General features: G+C 61.4%; 1 protein-coding gene across 1 annotated transcript in view; it reads left to right on the forward strand.

Moving 5' to 3' along the window:
• Positions 1-14,831, forward strand: part of LOC309412254 (uncharacterized protein) — a 61,674-nt gene that overhangs the window by 37,106 nt on the left and 9,737 nt on the right. Inside the window, exons 14-44 of the mRNA XM_082009126.1 lie at positions 214-267; positions 1,054-1,107; positions 1,239-1,283; positions 1,535-1,588; positions 2,364-2,408; positions 2,797-2,850; positions 2,937-2,981; positions 3,291-3,344; positions 3,723-3,767; positions 4,022-4,075; positions 4,866-4,910; positions 5,540-5,593; positions 6,032-6,139; positions 7,803-7,856; positions 8,145-8,198; positions 8,406-8,450; positions 9,043-9,096; positions 9,353-9,397; positions 10,129-10,182; positions 10,883-10,936; positions 11,134-11,187; positions 11,429-11,482; positions 11,817-11,870; positions 12,058-12,102; positions 12,388-12,432; positions 12,781-12,888; positions 13,180-13,233; positions 13,540-13,593; positions 13,814-13,867; positions 14,137-14,244; positions 14,668-14,721. Coding sequence (XP_081865252.1) covers positions 214-267; positions 1,054-1,107; positions 1,239-1,283; positions 1,535-1,588; positions 2,364-2,408; positions 2,797-2,850; positions 2,937-2,981; positions 3,291-3,344; positions 3,723-3,767; positions 4,022-4,075; positions 4,866-4,910; positions 5,540-5,593; positions 6,032-6,139; positions 7,803-7,856; positions 8,145-8,198; positions 8,406-8,450; positions 9,043-9,096; positions 9,353-9,397; positions 10,129-10,182; positions 10,883-10,936; positions 11,134-11,187; positions 11,429-11,482; positions 11,817-11,870; positions 12,058-12,102; positions 12,388-12,432; positions 12,781-12,888; positions 13,180-13,233; positions 13,540-13,593; positions 13,814-13,867; positions 14,137-14,244; positions 14,668-14,721 — 1,755 coding nt within the window. The remainder of the gene's footprint in view (positions 1-213; positions 268-1,053; positions 1,108-1,238; positions 1,284-1,534; positions 1,589-2,363; positions 2,409-2,796; positions 2,851-2,936; positions 2,982-3,290; positions 3,345-3,722; positions 3,768-4,021; positions 4,076-4,865; positions 4,911-5,539; positions 5,594-6,031; positions 6,140-7,802; positions 7,857-8,144; positions 8,199-8,405; positions 8,451-9,042; positions 9,097-9,352; positions 9,398-10,128; positions 10,183-10,882; positions 10,937-11,133; positions 11,188-11,428; positions 11,483-11,816; positions 11,871-12,057; positions 12,103-12,387; positions 12,433-12,780; positions 12,889-13,179; positions 13,234-13,539; positions 13,594-13,813; positions 13,868-14,136; positions 14,245-14,667; positions 14,722-14,831) is intronic.

Genomic DNA, 14,831 nt, shown 5'->3' on the forward strand with positions numbered 1-14,831 from the left:
CAGGGCACAGAGGCAACGCGCCGGGGCTGGAAGCTTTCGGAGGATGGTGACAGGGACTGGACCAGGCTGAGAGGTTTGGGGCTCTCAGCAGCCCCCTGGGAGTCTGCACTGGGGTGGCCGTGGGGAGACGGGAGAGGGGCTGGAGCCGGACATGGGTGGGAGATGCGGGGCAGAGCCTCAGCACCCACTCTGCTCCTTCCTCCCTCTCCCCAGGGACTGCAGGGCTTCCAAGGTGACCGAGGGCTGGCTGGTGAGAAGGGAGAGGAGGTAAGCTGGCTCTCGCTTGCTCGGCGCTGTGGGCACGATTCGGTGCCGGCCCTGGTCCCAGCACGTACACTTAATGCCAACCAGTAAGAGCTTCTCATTACTGGTTTCGTGGGTGCCGCACCAGCAGCACCTGGTACGTACGTTCCCCCCAGCCCACGGACACGCAGGTCCCAGCCCTATGTCGCGTTACGGTGTGGAATCCGGCTGCCGGCCGCCCTCGCCGCTGTGCCCTGTGCTCCGAGCTGCCCCAGCCCGGGGCGGTGGCGGATGCTGGTGCGTGTCGCTGCGGCTCCGCACCAGGCTGCCGTCAGGGCTTTGTCAGCCAGGATATAAAAATGTCCATAAAAAAGCAAATGCCAGTGGTTTCTGGCACTTCCCCCCCCGACCCCGGCCCCAAGTCTTTTTAAGCCAAAATGTTTAGACCTGCCCAAGAGATTTTGGCACTGAGCTTCTCTGAGGTCTGATCAGACTGGGGTGTTTGAAACCCAATTTCTTCTTTCTGAAGAAGCAATCCCACAGAGTTTATCATATATCTTTTCTGGCCCTTACTTAGTACCCTCTTGCCCATGAGCATCACCCCAGCACCCAGATGGAGAACCTTTGACCTTGGGCTTGACCTCTCTGCCCTTGAGCGCTCAGCCGCTGCGGACACGTGCTCATTATTTAGCACAAGGTTGGGGGTCCCCATCCCCCTGCACAACACCAACAGTCCTTTTGGGGCACAGCAGCCACGTTTTAGCTCCTGATGGTCCAGGAGCTCCTCACATGTCCTTGTTCCTGTTTCAGGGTTTCTTGGGTGACCCTGGACCAGCTGGGGAGAAAGGAGAGAAGGGAGTGAAGGTGAGGGTGTCTGTCCTTGCTCTTCGCAGCTCTGCCTGGGTCGGGCGGGAGGTTGCTCCCTCCCTGCCGTGGCACCCCCGGCCCCAGGTCATGCTGTCCTCCATCACTCAGGCTGCTCTTGGCTTTTCCAGGGAGCGAAGGGAGAAAATGGCCTGCCAGGTCCTGCTGGGCTTCACGTGAGTTAACGGGGAAGCCCGGGGTGTCTTGTGATTGCTCATTCCCTCCATCCCCTTTCCTGGGATGACCCCTTTGCTTTTCTGCGATGGCCCCAGCTCCATCCCTGGCTCCAGCCCATGTTCTCCTGGCTTTGGGCAAAGCCCTCGAGGTCTCTGGGTTCTCCCTGACCCCCTGCAAGGGATGGGACCAAGGCAGCTGCTGCCTCAGGGTGGGCACCTTGCTGACACCCTACTCCTGGCTTCTCTCCCAGGGGATGTCAGGTCTGAAGGGTGCGATGGGCTTCCAGGGCCCCGTGGGGCCAGAGGTGAGTGGCTTTGCTTCCTCTGTATCACCAGCCCTCCCCGAGGAGGCACGTTCTGCTGCTGCTTCTCCACTGGAAAGATGAGTCCGAGGAGGGAGGGCTTGAGCTTTGCAGGTCACTGCCACCACTTTGTGGTTCACACTTACAAAATCTGCCCCCCCCCCTTTTTTTTCCCCTGAAAGATGGCCCTAAACTACGTCATCATGATCCCTTTGCATTTTTGCATCTGTGTCTTTGTCCTGGAAGTTGCTCTTATTAATGGGAAATTGCCCTGAAGCAACCAGACGCGTTGTCCCTCTGCATGTCAGGGGCAGGAGCTTCCCCTCACCTCCAACATCTCCTGCATGGGCATTTGCATCCCAGCTCGTGCTCCTGGCTGGAGAAATGAGAAATGAGCCTCTGCGGAGCACGTTGCATTGCAGTCTATTTTAGGTGACCACCTTCAGCTGAGATGAATCGCAGGCTGACAGCACCAGGGTTTTTCCGTGCTGCTCGCAGCACGCTGATAGCTTAACTGCTGCCCATCTTTGGGAGGCATCTCGGCCAGGGAAGGGTTTGCAGAGGATTGAAAGGGAAAACTGAAGTGATTTGGTGGCGGTGAAGGGAAGCACCTTCCAATATGAAGCGAGTGGGGGAGCTGGGGGCTGGCCAGGTAGCTGTTCAAAGGCAGCTGATGCTTGGTACAAAGAAAAGGGAGAATCTGGGATGTGAAGACTAAAAGGAGAGAATCAAAGCAAAAACAGGCGAGAAAAATGGCATCCTTTCTCTCCTGCTCCAGGGAGAAGGTGGCTCAGCGGGTCGCCCGGGCCCCACCGGCCCCATGGTAAGTCACCGCTTTTCAGTCCAAACGGCTGCTGAATCACAGGCGCTGGCTGGGCCGGGGGAGCTGCCACCCGGCTCGCGGCGAGAGCGGGGCAGGACCGCCGTGGGCAGGCTGGGATGTGCCACAACGTCTCGCCCAGTTTCATTCCTTGTGCTGATTGACACCTCAAAAGGATGCGTCTGCTTAAAACGCAGCCTCCTGGTAGCGGGAGGGGAAAAAAACCTGCAAAAGTACCAATGGTGTTAAAACACACCGGTGAAGCACCCCTGGGCATCCTCACTAGCCCAGGGCTGCCTCTGCCACCATGGGGGATGCCTGGACGGCCCCATCCCACTTCCTCCTGCGTGGCGCACGCGGCCGCGGCGCTGAGCATGCTCTCGTGTTGCAGGGAGAGCCAGGCCAGCCAGGAGCCGTTGGGTGCCGAGGTGTCAACGGCTCTCAGGTGGGTCTGCCCTGGTGTTCCCCCTTCGCTATTTGGGATTCTCCAGCCACTGCACTCCCCTCATCCCTCTCCCTCTCTCTCTGCAGGGAGAAATGGGTCCTCTTGGCTTGCCCGGTCCCCGGGGTCCCAAGGTACGTCGGTACCCGCCTGCACCGAGGGACTGGGTGTCTTGGGAGAGCAGGTGGGGTGTTGGGACGGCAGGGTGTCCTGAGGGTCACCCAGCCCGGAGGGGTCTACTCCAGCTGGGCTGTGACCTCAGCGCCCTGCCAAAATCTGCAAGGAGGCTGAGATGGGGGTGGGAATCCCTTCTGTACCCCTCGCAGCGGTGGGGGGGGGTCCCTGGATCTCTGCAGCGTGGCGTTTCCCAGGAGAGAGGCTCTGCACGATGGGTGCAGGGATTTCATTCTAACGGCAGCTCCTCGTCCCCCACTGCTTTGCAGGGACCGCAGGGCTTGCAGGGGAGACGCGGCCCCCCCGGCCCCAGGGGCGCACAGGTAAGCAGGTGCCATCCTGGCTCAGTGCACGTCCCCCCCGTGCACTGGCTGAGCGAGGAAGGAGCTGCTGGGACTTGTCCCCTTGCGCTTTGCAAATGGGCACGACGTCCTTGACCCTGCGGCTCTTCATGGCCACCCAGTGGGTGGGTGGGTGGGAAGGGCCGTGCCCCGTGGGCTGGCTGCAGCCCCTGCTCCGGGCAGGGCGTGCCGGTGAGGGGTGAAGGGAAGGGTGAGCTGATGGGGAAATCATCCCTGGAGCGTGACAGGCAGTTCCTGGGGAGCCGGGCAGGGCTCCCTGGGCTGGGGTCTTATCCACAGAGCAGGAGTGAGCAACATCCCTCTTCTCCCAAACCTCCCACCACCTTTGCTTTTCCTCAGGGTCCAGCTGGGATGGAGGGAACCACTGGTCCCAAAGGAGACACCGTAAGAGCTTCTTGCTGGCTCGCTTTGACCTTGGTGGGGATGAAACCCGGGCTTGAGGGCTTCCCCTGGAGGGACCCGAGAGGTGGGCTGAGATGTCCTGGCCCCTGTTTTCGGAGGGGAGAGGGGGACAGCGCTTGCAGCAGACTTTGCAAAGGAAGCCTGGAGGTCCCTGGCAGCCGCGGGATGGGGACGCAGTGGGGCTGGGCGCTCTCTGCCCAGCACGGCACAAGTTGATGCCAGCGCTTCTCTTGCAGGGTACAGACGGTGCCCCTGGGCTGAGGGGACAGCTGGGACAGGAGGGCCCTGGGGTAAGTCCATGGGAACGGGCGGCTGGGTGTGGGATGCCCCTGCCCTCCCCCTCACAGCACCCCAAAGCACCGCGGGGCAATGCCCTGCCCCCCCCGGCCACCCTCAGCCTCCTGCAGTGTTTGTGGCATGGGCTGACGGGGATGATGGCCACGTCCCTATGGCTACGCTCCTCATCTCCAAACTCCAAAGCTCCTCTGACTCTGCTGCTTGCAGGGACCTGGATAGGGTTTTTTTCCTACGGATTTTCCAGCAGAGATGCCCCAGCCCTGGCCCTGTCTGTCCCTTCCTTAGTGCATGATAAGGTGCACCCCTTTTCCCAAGGGATTTGGGTGCTGAGCTGCCCTTTCCAGAGGGTAAGGAGGCCGGGGCAGCCTGGCCTTCCTCCTGCCTGACCCACGGTGCCCCAGCCGAGCGCAGCCCTCGGTGCATCTGCTTCTCATCTGCTGCAACCCCGATAACGCAGGCCTGACAACTGGTGCTGGCGGAAGGGATGAGGGATGCGGGGTGGGATGTGGGTGGTGCATTTTGGAGGCTAACAAGGACCTCATCCTCCTGCTGGGGGCTGCTGTGTGGGTGGGGGCAGACTTGGGAGGGCTCATGCATCCCCTGGCCCCCGTTGGGGAGCAAATCCCACCGTGGCAACATCAGCAGCAGCTCTGCAGAGCTGGTGTCTCCCATCTATCGGCATCTCCCCATCCCTGTAGCGTGGGAGGGTTGTCAGCCCCCATGAGTGCATGTGATGCTTTCCTTTGTCTTGTTTTTCAACTTGCATTTTGTGTCTCTCTGAAGGGGTTTATTGGCCTGCCAGGTTCAAAAGGCACCCAAGGAGAGCGGGTGAGTGATGGCATCCATGCCATCCCTGCTTGGGATGCAGGAGAGCTGCATTAGAGCAGCCCAAAGCACCAGCTTCATGTTCTTCACCTGTGTTTGCACTTGACGTTTGAATAGGTGTCAAGTGCAGTCGTTTGGGAAGGCAGAGCTGCACTTGGCCTTGCCTCGCTCTAGTAAGAGGAGCTTTCAGACAGGACGGTGTGTCTTAAGATATCACCTGCTTTGGGAAGGCAGCAAGGGAAGGGGGAGTGCTGTGTTACGGGACGCAGGAATGAGAACAAGGTGCTCGGCGTCGTGCGGGCATCAGGACGGTGCAGCTGGGACCACCACCGGCTGCTGCGGGTGTCCCACCTGCTGGGAGAGCTGGGGGTGGCACCGGCACAGGCTGCTGGGGCACTAATGGTTTGGTGGTGAATGAACACAGAAGCTCTGGAGCCCCCCACCCCCCAAGGAGCAGATCCAGCATGTACCTGCTCCCAGCTCCAAAAGGCCCATCAAGAGCAAAGCCCTGATCTAAATTGGGCAAAACTAGCTGTCTTTGATGCCCAAATCAGATCACGGCATGCTTTGGTCGCAAGGAGCGGCATGCCATGGCTTCCTGAGTGTCTGCTCCACCTCTGCTGCTCTTGCAGGGCTGCCGAGGTCCGAGTGGAGCCAAGGGAGACCTGGGAGCCAAAGGAGACAAGGTACCACGTACCCAGGCTTGCGGGGGGATTCCTCAAGCTGCTTTCTCTTTTGCTGTTCAGATGTGCCATTTTCCAGCCAGCGGAGGAGTTTCTGTGGATGTCCCAGGGGCGCTTGCTTTCAGGGGCTGTGGGAGCCGGGTAGCTCAGGCTGTGCTTGATCCCACCACGCTGCTGCCCCTGATCCTGCTCCAGCTTGCTTTTGCTGTTTAAAAACATTATATTGCCCTGTTGCTGGTGCCCCAGGGATGCTCTTGGAGGAAGGTCGTGGGGTGTTCACCCCGAGTGGCCTCGTAGCAAAGGCCGGGTGTGCAGAGAGCCGGGGCAGCAAGCGATGGGCTGTCCCGGGGGTTCCTGCCCACGGGTGGGGGAGCCCCAGGCACTGGCTGCCCCTCCTGTTTGCCAGCCCTGCTGTGACCTGCTGTGTCCCCTTCCTCCAAGGGTTCACACGGAGCACAAGGAGCAAAAGGGTCCCCAGGGATCCGGGGCCATGTCGGCTTGCAGGGCTTTCCCGGCCCCCGAGGAGCTGCGGGGTCCTGGGGACCTGACGTAAGTGCCGCGGCTGGTCCGGGGTGTCGTGTGGTGGGACGTGCGTGTGCCCAGCGTCGTGGCGTGAGGTGGGTGGCGTGGGGAGGGGACAGCCCTGAGGGATGCAGGCAGTGTAGCAGTGTTGCCTTGCCCCAGCCCTGCCCGGGGTGAGCACTCCTGCCCGCTCCCCGGCGATGGGCAGCGTGCCTTGGTGCCTGCCCATGTGCGCTGCACTGCTGCTCTCCCCCACTGCCTAATCCTGGCTCCCCTCCAGCGTCCTGGGCATCTCCACCACCCTCTTCCTCCTCCCATGGGCTGAAGGCACCGGCTTGTCCCCAGCCAACAGCCCACCTGGCAGCAGCACTGGTATTTCCTCACTGGTTGGGGTGGTGGGAGCTGGTGTGGGCTCAGGGAGACCCTGATGGCATCTCCCCCCTCGCTGCTCAGGCAGTGCTCGGCCGTGGGGAGCTTTGCTCAAAACCCCCCATCCTGGGGGTCACAGGTGCCCTCAGCACTTGGCACCTGCGGTGCTTTGACGCAGCTGCCCCAGACCCCTCCGGCTGTGCCCCCGTCAATGACCCGAAATCAGCCGGTGGGTTCAGCGAAGTGAGGGGAGGGCAGCTTTAGGCAGGGGATTTCCCGCGGGCCCGAGGGCAGCCCTCGCCACCTGCCTCCACCCAAGAACTTTTGCAGGGTGCCCGCCGAGCCCCTGCTCCCGCTCAGCACCCTTCGCAGGTATTTTGAGAGCGCGGGGCTCCCGGATCGCTCTCTTGAGCCGATGCCCATCTCTGACTCCTGCCGGGCTCTCTCCACCTCCTGAGCCAGTGCCGGCAGCTCCGGGGGGCTGTCGTTGCCAGCCCGCTGCTCTGCTTCTCACCGCCTGGTCCCGATGCGCCCGAGAGTCGAGTACGGCGGCACCCGAGGAGCAACAGAAACCAGGCTCAGTTTTTAGAGCACTTTTTCCTTCAGCGTGTGCTCCGCGTGAGCTGTCAGGATGGACAAACCCAGCTGCAGATCAATATTTCTACCTGAGAACTGAAGCCAGGCTGGCTGCTTAGTTCTCATGCTTTCCAGCTTCCCAGGAGGAGGAAGAGAAGGGGGGGTTGATATTTTCCCTCCCACCTTTCTGGTCTGCAGCATCCACCTGCGTGTGATGCCCTCCCTGTCGGAGCACTTTTGGGATGCCTGCCTGGATCTGCTCTCACATTTGCTCTTCAGGATGAGAAACAAATCCTCCCACCTCTCCAAGCGCTGGAGACACAGCACGGCTCATCTTGCTGCCTTTCCCACCCGGCCAAGCAGCACTGTCGTCTCACGGTGTCGGTCTGGAGCCGGGGTCCGGGCTGTGCCTGCCCCGCCGGGGCTGTAACCGAGCAGGCAGGAGGCACATCAGGCCTTTGAACTGCCTTTAATCTGAGCAGCAGGAAACAAAAAATATTCAGCTGTGCTGTTTTGGGCCAACACCGCACCAATTAGGCTTTTTATTTCTGGCCAGTTTTATAATCCTGGGGGACAGGGGAAGTCCCCATTCCCACCCTGAAGCTCGACTGGTGCCACAGGTCACCTTGCCATTTAATTAATGTCACCTCCGGCCACGTTCCCTGCATTCCTCCCCTGCCGTGGCTGGGGGAGCGGGCAGAGGATCAGGCTCTGTTTGCCCCGGCCGACTCCTCTCTCCTGGCAGGGGGAAGAAGGGCAGATCGGCTTCGCGGGGCTGAACAGCAGCGAGGGACCCAAGGTCAGCGCCAGTGTTTGCTGCCGTGTCCCCCGGTTTCCCACAGGCCACCCTTGTCCCCGTGCGGAGGATGCGGCCGCCCGGCCCGTGACCTCCAGCGTGGGTCCCAGCACCCAGGGGACGGCATCGCGATGCCCCCCACCTCGTGCACGGCAGCCCTGCGCTGGCTACGGCCGCGCACCGACCCGCCGACCTGGCAGCGGCTGGATGAGTCCCCGCAGTGCTCGCCGGGCTGGGGGAGAGCTGCGGGGTGGCCTAAAATGATTATGTTTCCCTTCGTGTGAATTTTAGGGAGGACGAGGACCTGATGGCTCAAAGGGAACCCCAGGACCACGGGGAGCCCGGGTAACTACTGGGGTGCTGGTACTTGTAGCTGAATCTTGGAGCATCTTTGGCTGCGGGAGATTGAAACAACTCTGGAGACCCCTCGCTGGGATGCGGACCCCTTGGGATACCCTGGGGCGGAGACGTGACATCTTCAGGCTTTGCCTCCAAATCTGCAGCTTTATTGCTGGCAGAAGGATGCTTTTCTTAATGCTTGCTGTTTTCCAGGGCCGCGTGGGTCAGCGTGGGCTGGTTGGAGTCCCTGGGCTGCCCGTAAGTAGCAGTTGACCCCAGGGTGCCCTCAGCGCTGGGACGGGGAAGCCAGCTCTCGGGGAGCAGCATCCTGGGATGCTGCCAGATGGGAGGGTTGGGCTTTGCTTGACAATTCGCACAGGATAAGTTGGGGATGAGCAGCTCAGGCTTTTGCACGTTGCATGAAGTGTTTTGGCAAACCACCTGCCCAACACGACAACTGCCCTTTCAATCCTGAGCATAGAAAATTCAGGAAGAAACAACTTTTTAAGAAAACTCCATTATTCAGAGTCGTGTTTGGTGAAGGAGACAGGAATAAATAGTTGGGGCAAGAGGGGGGAAAAAACATGGTCGAGGTGTTCATGGTGGGAACGGGTTTCCTCCCACACTCGTTATTTCCCAGCAATCGCACCCAAAGGTGGGATGGAACAGGGATGAGCTGCACATTAACGAACCCACGGCTCAATACAGACCAGACGAGCACCCTGGGGACCATGCCACCGCTGATTTACCACCTTTTAACACTGGAGGGAGGCTCTGGGGCTGGATGAGCCCTCGATGGGGACACCCTGCCACCAGGCTCTGCTTCCCTGAGACGAGACTCTCCTTGCAGGGCTCGCGGGGCATCCCGGGAGCAGAAGGCGCAGAAGGAAAGCCTGGTACACAGGTTCCCATCCTACACTCTGTACTTGACTGTGGGCAAGGGCTGGGGTGGTGGGTTGCATCAAGAGGAGGAGCTGAGCCTGACAGGGCGGGGGACACTCTTCCCAGCCCCACCATCCTCATGGCTATGCGGGTCAGGACCTTGCCACCATGTTGGACCTTGCCATGGTGTGAATCAGCTGGCTCTGGGCTGGCATGGTGGGACTGGGAGAGGCTGCCTCTGCCTCCCCATCCTCATCATCACCCACCTTGTCCTGCAGGGTCCCCCAGGGACTGTGGGCAGCCCCGGCAGGAGGGGACCACCGGTGAGTAGAGCTGCAGGGCTGTCTGATTTCTGTCCTCTCCTCTGCTCGGCTCTCTCCCCTCTCTTGGGGGATGTGCCTCAAAAGCATGTCCGTGGGGTGGGGCACAGGTGGTGGGTGGCCCTGATGGAGCGAGCCCAGCCGGAGGGTGCTCCTCTGGGTGCGGCTGCAGGCAGGGACCTGCTGGGAATTGTGCTGAAAGGTGAAGGAGAGGGAATGGGGCATTGTGTTTACGAACTGGTTATTACGAAACAATTTCTTATCCCTGGCGCTGCAGGGATAAGAAATTGTCCAGCAGCAAGACCTGGGCGGGCAGCAAGTTTTCCCTTCTGCGGGATTTCTAATATTTGTTTATATTGGCTCTGAAATGCAAAAGAAAAAAAAAAAATCTGGCACTTCCCCCAAAACAAAATATGAAAAATGTTCTGCTCTGGGTCAAAGAAACACACCTCCGAGTTTGCTGTTAGCATCACACAGCACTGTCTAGATGCACGTGTGGGCGTTGTGTGCATGTACACACAGAGCCACGGTGCTTCAGCAACGAGAAACCGAAGAGCTGGTTGAAGGGGAAAGCACCAGCGCTGCCTTCGGCAGGCTGAGCCGTTCGCCTGCACCTGGCCCCAGGCGCTGCGCTCGGTTTGGGTTGGTCTCGGACCACGCGCTGCCGGGGGGAGCGTCTCCATCCCTCCTGCTCCTGCCTTCCTCCATCGCTCATCTTCTGCCCATTCTTCCAGGGTTTTGTTGGCTTGCAGGGGGCCCGCGGGCACGCAGGACCTCCTGGATCGATCGTAAGGAAAAACCTTCCTTCTGCATGAACTCTGCATTTTCTTAGGCTGGTGCCACTGGTGGGGGAGATGGGACCGTCCCTCTGTGGGGAACCAGCAGGGGATCAGGGCATCTGTAGGACCTGAACCTTTTCATAAAGGCATAAAAAGCCTCAGTGGCAGAAATAGCTGGGGCTAGGGAAGAGCAGAATAATTTCCGCAGGGAAAAGCCTGCCCAAGGGCCTTTGCAGCTTCCCTGAGCCTTCCTCTGATGGCAGCCCACGGAAACCCTTCCCACATGGGTGGCTGAATAGCAGCATGGTCCTGGGAGGGGATCAAAGTGTTTGCACCATCCCAGGTGGAAATGGGTGGTACAGGTTCAGGGAGGACAGTCCCGTGCCTTTGCCCACTGGGATGAGACCCAAAGCAGCTCCTGCAACTGCAAAAGCTCCTCCCTGAGGGCCAGCTCTGAGCTGGGTTTGGTGATGGCCCCGAGAGCGAGCATCGTCACCTTCCCCGGTGACAACCTTGCTGGAGGGCCTGCCATGGGGTGCTGGTGTGCCGGAGCCACCAGGATGGGCCATGGTGGCAGAGTTTGTCCCCAGCAACCCAGTTTGTACCAGGTGATGCCTGTCCGTGAGCACAGAGGCAGCAGTGGTGGCTCAGTGGGGCTTGTCGCATCTCAGCCTTTTAAATGACCCTTTCTCCCCACATATTTCCAAAGGGCTCTCTGGGAAAACCTGGACCAGACGGAGACCTGGGTTCCCTGGGCCCAAAGGTGAGAGCTGGGGCTTGGGGGAGCAATGAGCATGCTGGCAGGCTGGCTGGAGCAGTGATGGTGGTGAACAGCTCTTGGCTGCCATGGGGAGACCTGGGGGGGATCCTGTGGGTCCAGATGTGGACACCAAGGACTGGAAGATGCCTGCCCGCATCCCAGGAGCAGAGGTCACTTAATGCCCTTGTCTCGCCTGGCAGGGGCTGCCTGGGAAGCCTGGCTCGGAGGGGCCGCAAGGACCTGTCGGCACCTATGTGAGTGATAGACCTGCCGGCCGAGGGGGGTACAGTGCTGCCTGTCTGCCCGCAGGCAGCGGCCAGGCTGGGGGCCAGGCCTGCGGGAGCAGCACTGCCTCCAGCCAGGCACCCACCACCCTGCCAGGGTGTCCAGTGTCCCGCCTTTCCCCGGGCGAGAGCCCAGCCTCAGCAGCCGCCTTTTCCCCAAACCCCGGAGATGCCGGGTGGCCCCGGCTGCCTCACGCTGTGCTCTCCCCAGGGCTACCCGGGACCTGCCGGCGACCGCGGGAGGCCGGGGCGCAGGGGAGACAAGGTAGGGCTGGGAAGCGCAGCACCGCAGTGAGGGGATGCACGGGGGTGGGAGTCCAGGCTTTGGAAATATTTTTGGGTTGGACTCATGGATGGGTTTGGGTGTTCTCCATCAGCTGTGCCAGGGAGGTTGCTGGGGTGGCAGGAGGAAAATGGCTGGAGCTGGAGCTGGCTCCCACATCAGGTATTCCCAGTGGTTTTCCAGCACTTCATCTGCCCAGACTCCTGTGGCTTGTTATAAGATGCCAGGCAGCTGTTGGTTTGTTTTTTTTTTTCCCTTAAGAGGTTACTGCATTAAAACACATGGAGGGAAGGAAATCTTTCTTGCCCCCTAACAGGGAGAAATGGGAGCCCCAGGCCCACCGGGATTTCCAGGAAAAGCTGGTCCTAAGGTGAGTGTTGTCTGCTGCCGCCGTGGGCAGCTCCAGCCCCGCCGGAGAAGAACTGAGCAAGTCACCTTTGCTGGGCTGGGTATGGGAAAATGGGAAACCTTTACCACTGGCATCAAGGGGCTAAACCAGGGAGAGGGGAGCAGTCAGGGCTGTGGTGGGGGGCTCTGACAGCGCTCTCCTACCCCAGGCCCTGCCAGGTCCCCCTGGTCCACGAGGTGCTCCTGGCTCCCAGGTAGGACCCGCCATGCTCCCCGTGTGCCCGGCTTGCTCCGCTCCCTCTGCCGCGGTCCCCTGCGCGACATACCCCGTGCTCAGCGGCGTGGGTCCCGGTGCCCTGCGCGGGGGCAGGCAGGACTCTGCTTCCGCTTGTCGCTGGCTGGGTTTTGTCCTGATGCTGCACAGACACCGCTGAGGTGGCCCGGGCACACGGGGGTTGTCCGAGCGAAGCCTCGCCCTGCTCGGGGTCCCCCGTGCCTGCTCGCCGTGACCACGCTGCTGAGCATCCTTCTTGTTTCAGGGCAGAGCAGGAGATCCGGGTCCTCGAGGGCTTCCAGGGCTGCCTGTAAGTGGGAGAGCTGTAGCTCTGTGGGCTGAAGTCGAGTGATGTCCGATGGGATGAAAAATAGGTGCCCACGCTGGAGGCAGCTTCATCCCCGGGCTGGCCATGGGGCGGAGAACGACCCAAACCCTGCAGGGGTGGCTGGGTGGTGACAAGCTGGGTATGGGGACAGCAGTGCCCTCCTGCGCCTGCGGTGATGAGGCACCGGCACCCACCAGGCGCAGGCAGGACCTTGCAGACCCCGTGGTGGCCCAACTGCTTCAGGCACGGGGCTCCCGCTGGCATTGCCCTCCCCAGAGCTGCACCCTGAGCTACATTTCGGGGTTCCTAAGTGGCCCTTTGGCCTTGCAGGGTGTTCCTGGCACGCGGGGGCTGGACGGCGTCCCGGGGAAGCCTGGCTCAGCCGGAGAAACAGGGGCTCCTGGAGCCGTGGGTGTTGCTGGCCCGTCTGGGTACCCGGTGAGTGCAGATGGGGCTCCTTTGATGGATGCCCGGCACGGCCTCCCGCCTCAGCCGGTAGGACTGGGTGCAAGAATTCTGCTGGTGCAACACTTTTGGGGAGCTCCCTAAAGCACCTGCAGGAAAGGAAGGAAAAGGGAAGCTGGTGCAAGTGGCTTGGGAAGCTGGTGCATGGCTTCCTGGCCCGTGGGGACATGGTGCGCTGGGGCATTCCAGATCCTGCTCGGGAGCTGCAAAGGCCTCCTGAGTTAAGGCAAAGCCTTGCTGCTGATATGGATCATTTGTTTTCAGGGCCAGGAAGGTCCAAATGGACCTGAAGGGCTTTCGGGGATGAGAGGAGAGAAGGTAAGGAGAGAGAAGGTGGTTTGGTTCCCCTTGCGAGCCCTGTGAGTCAGGAGCTGCCCAGGTGGGCAGAGCCCTGGGCTCGCTCTGCTTGCCCAAAGTGGGATTTCCTCGCAGGGCTCTAGGGGCAAGAACTTCTCCCAGTTTGGCCACTGACATTGCCCAGTGGGGTGGGGATTTATGTGTCTGGTGCAAGGTGGGAGAAGAGCCTTGCGAGCCCTCCTGCAAAGGCTGGGCAGCCAGAGCCCTGGGGTCCACAGGGCACCTGCGCGGAGGACTGCCCATCCTCACGTCTGTCCACTCTGGCAGGGCGATGCGGGAGATCCTGGGGAAGCCGGCGTTAGCGGGCTGGACGGCGAGCAGGTACGTCAGCTGGGGAACCTTGTCCTTCCCTCGGCCGGGGCTGCGCCAGCCGGCCTCTCCCCACGTGCCTTCTCCAGGGATGGGAGATGAAGGGAGGATGTTGCTGACCCTCAACTAAACCAGAAGGTTAAAGCTGCGTCTGCGTTAGCCGAGCCGAAGGCTTTGTGCAACGCGGGGTAAAGGAGCTGTGCTAGGGCCGGGCTGTGTGTTTCCTCCGCAGGGACCGCCGGGACCGCCGGGAGCAGAGGGTCAGCCGGGGCCCAAAGGCGAACAGGTCGGTTCCCGCTGGGTGCTGGGGGTGAAGCCGCGGGGCAGGCCGGCACCTAACTCCATGTAGGGCTGTCGGAAATCCACCCCCGGCGTGCTCACCCCTGGGGATTTGTGTGGCTGGGCGTGGTAGAGGGGTCCAGGTCCCCTCAAAGCTGGGGTACCCGGTGCAAGGAAAACTGGGGTGGCTGTAGGCTGAGAAATGAGGGAGGGCAGAGCCAGGGTCAGCTGGGAAAGACAGCCGAGAATAATCCTGGTTGTCCTCATCCTGTCCAGGGAGAGGCAGGAACCCGTGGAGCTCCGGGCATCGGAGGGGGCCCTGGGGAGCCGGGGGACGATGGGCCAGAGGGGCCGCCGGGGCAGCCCGGGGAGCGAGGAAAGGAGGTACGTGTGCCAACTGACCCGGCGGCGGCCACCGCTGCCCGCCGGCGTCCCCTGCCAGGGGCCGGGGACGGGAAGGGGGTGGGAAAGGTGTGCCAGCCGGTGCGCTGGCGCCGGGCAGCTGCCCGTGCTACGGCTTTGCTGCAGACAGGCCCAGGTACCCCCTTGGAAGGAGAGAGCTGATGCTTTGGGGTCCCCCTTGCTGGGCAAGGTGCTGCTTGGCTGTGCTCAGCGTTTTGGGTCACAGCTGGGGGTGACTCTCCTGGTGCAGGCGAAGTTGCGGGGCCATCTCTTACCCAGCCCCAAAATCCCAGCCGGAGGAGGGTGGAGAAGCCCGTGGAAGTCAGAGCTCAGCTTTTAACCCACCCTGGGATGGGGCTGGGGAGCAGCTGCTGCGTCTGATGCCGGTACTTCCCCTCCGGGCAGGGCGACGCTGGCGATGCTGGAGACGCAGGCGAGCCAGGACCGCAGGGACAGAAGGTGAGAAGTGCCTCTAACTCTGTCCCTCCTCGCAGCACCTCAGGGACACCCGTATCCTGCTCAGCCTCCGCTGCTCAGTTTGCCATGGCGGGTGCAGAAGCAGGACAGGG

This window comes from Phaethon aethereus, assembly GCF_964289735.1.
Source record: "Phaethon aethereus genome assembly, chromosome: 20".
NCBI classification, from domain to species: Eukaryota; Metazoa; Chordata; class Aves; order Phaethontiformes; family Phaethontidae; genus Phaethon; species Phaethon aethereus.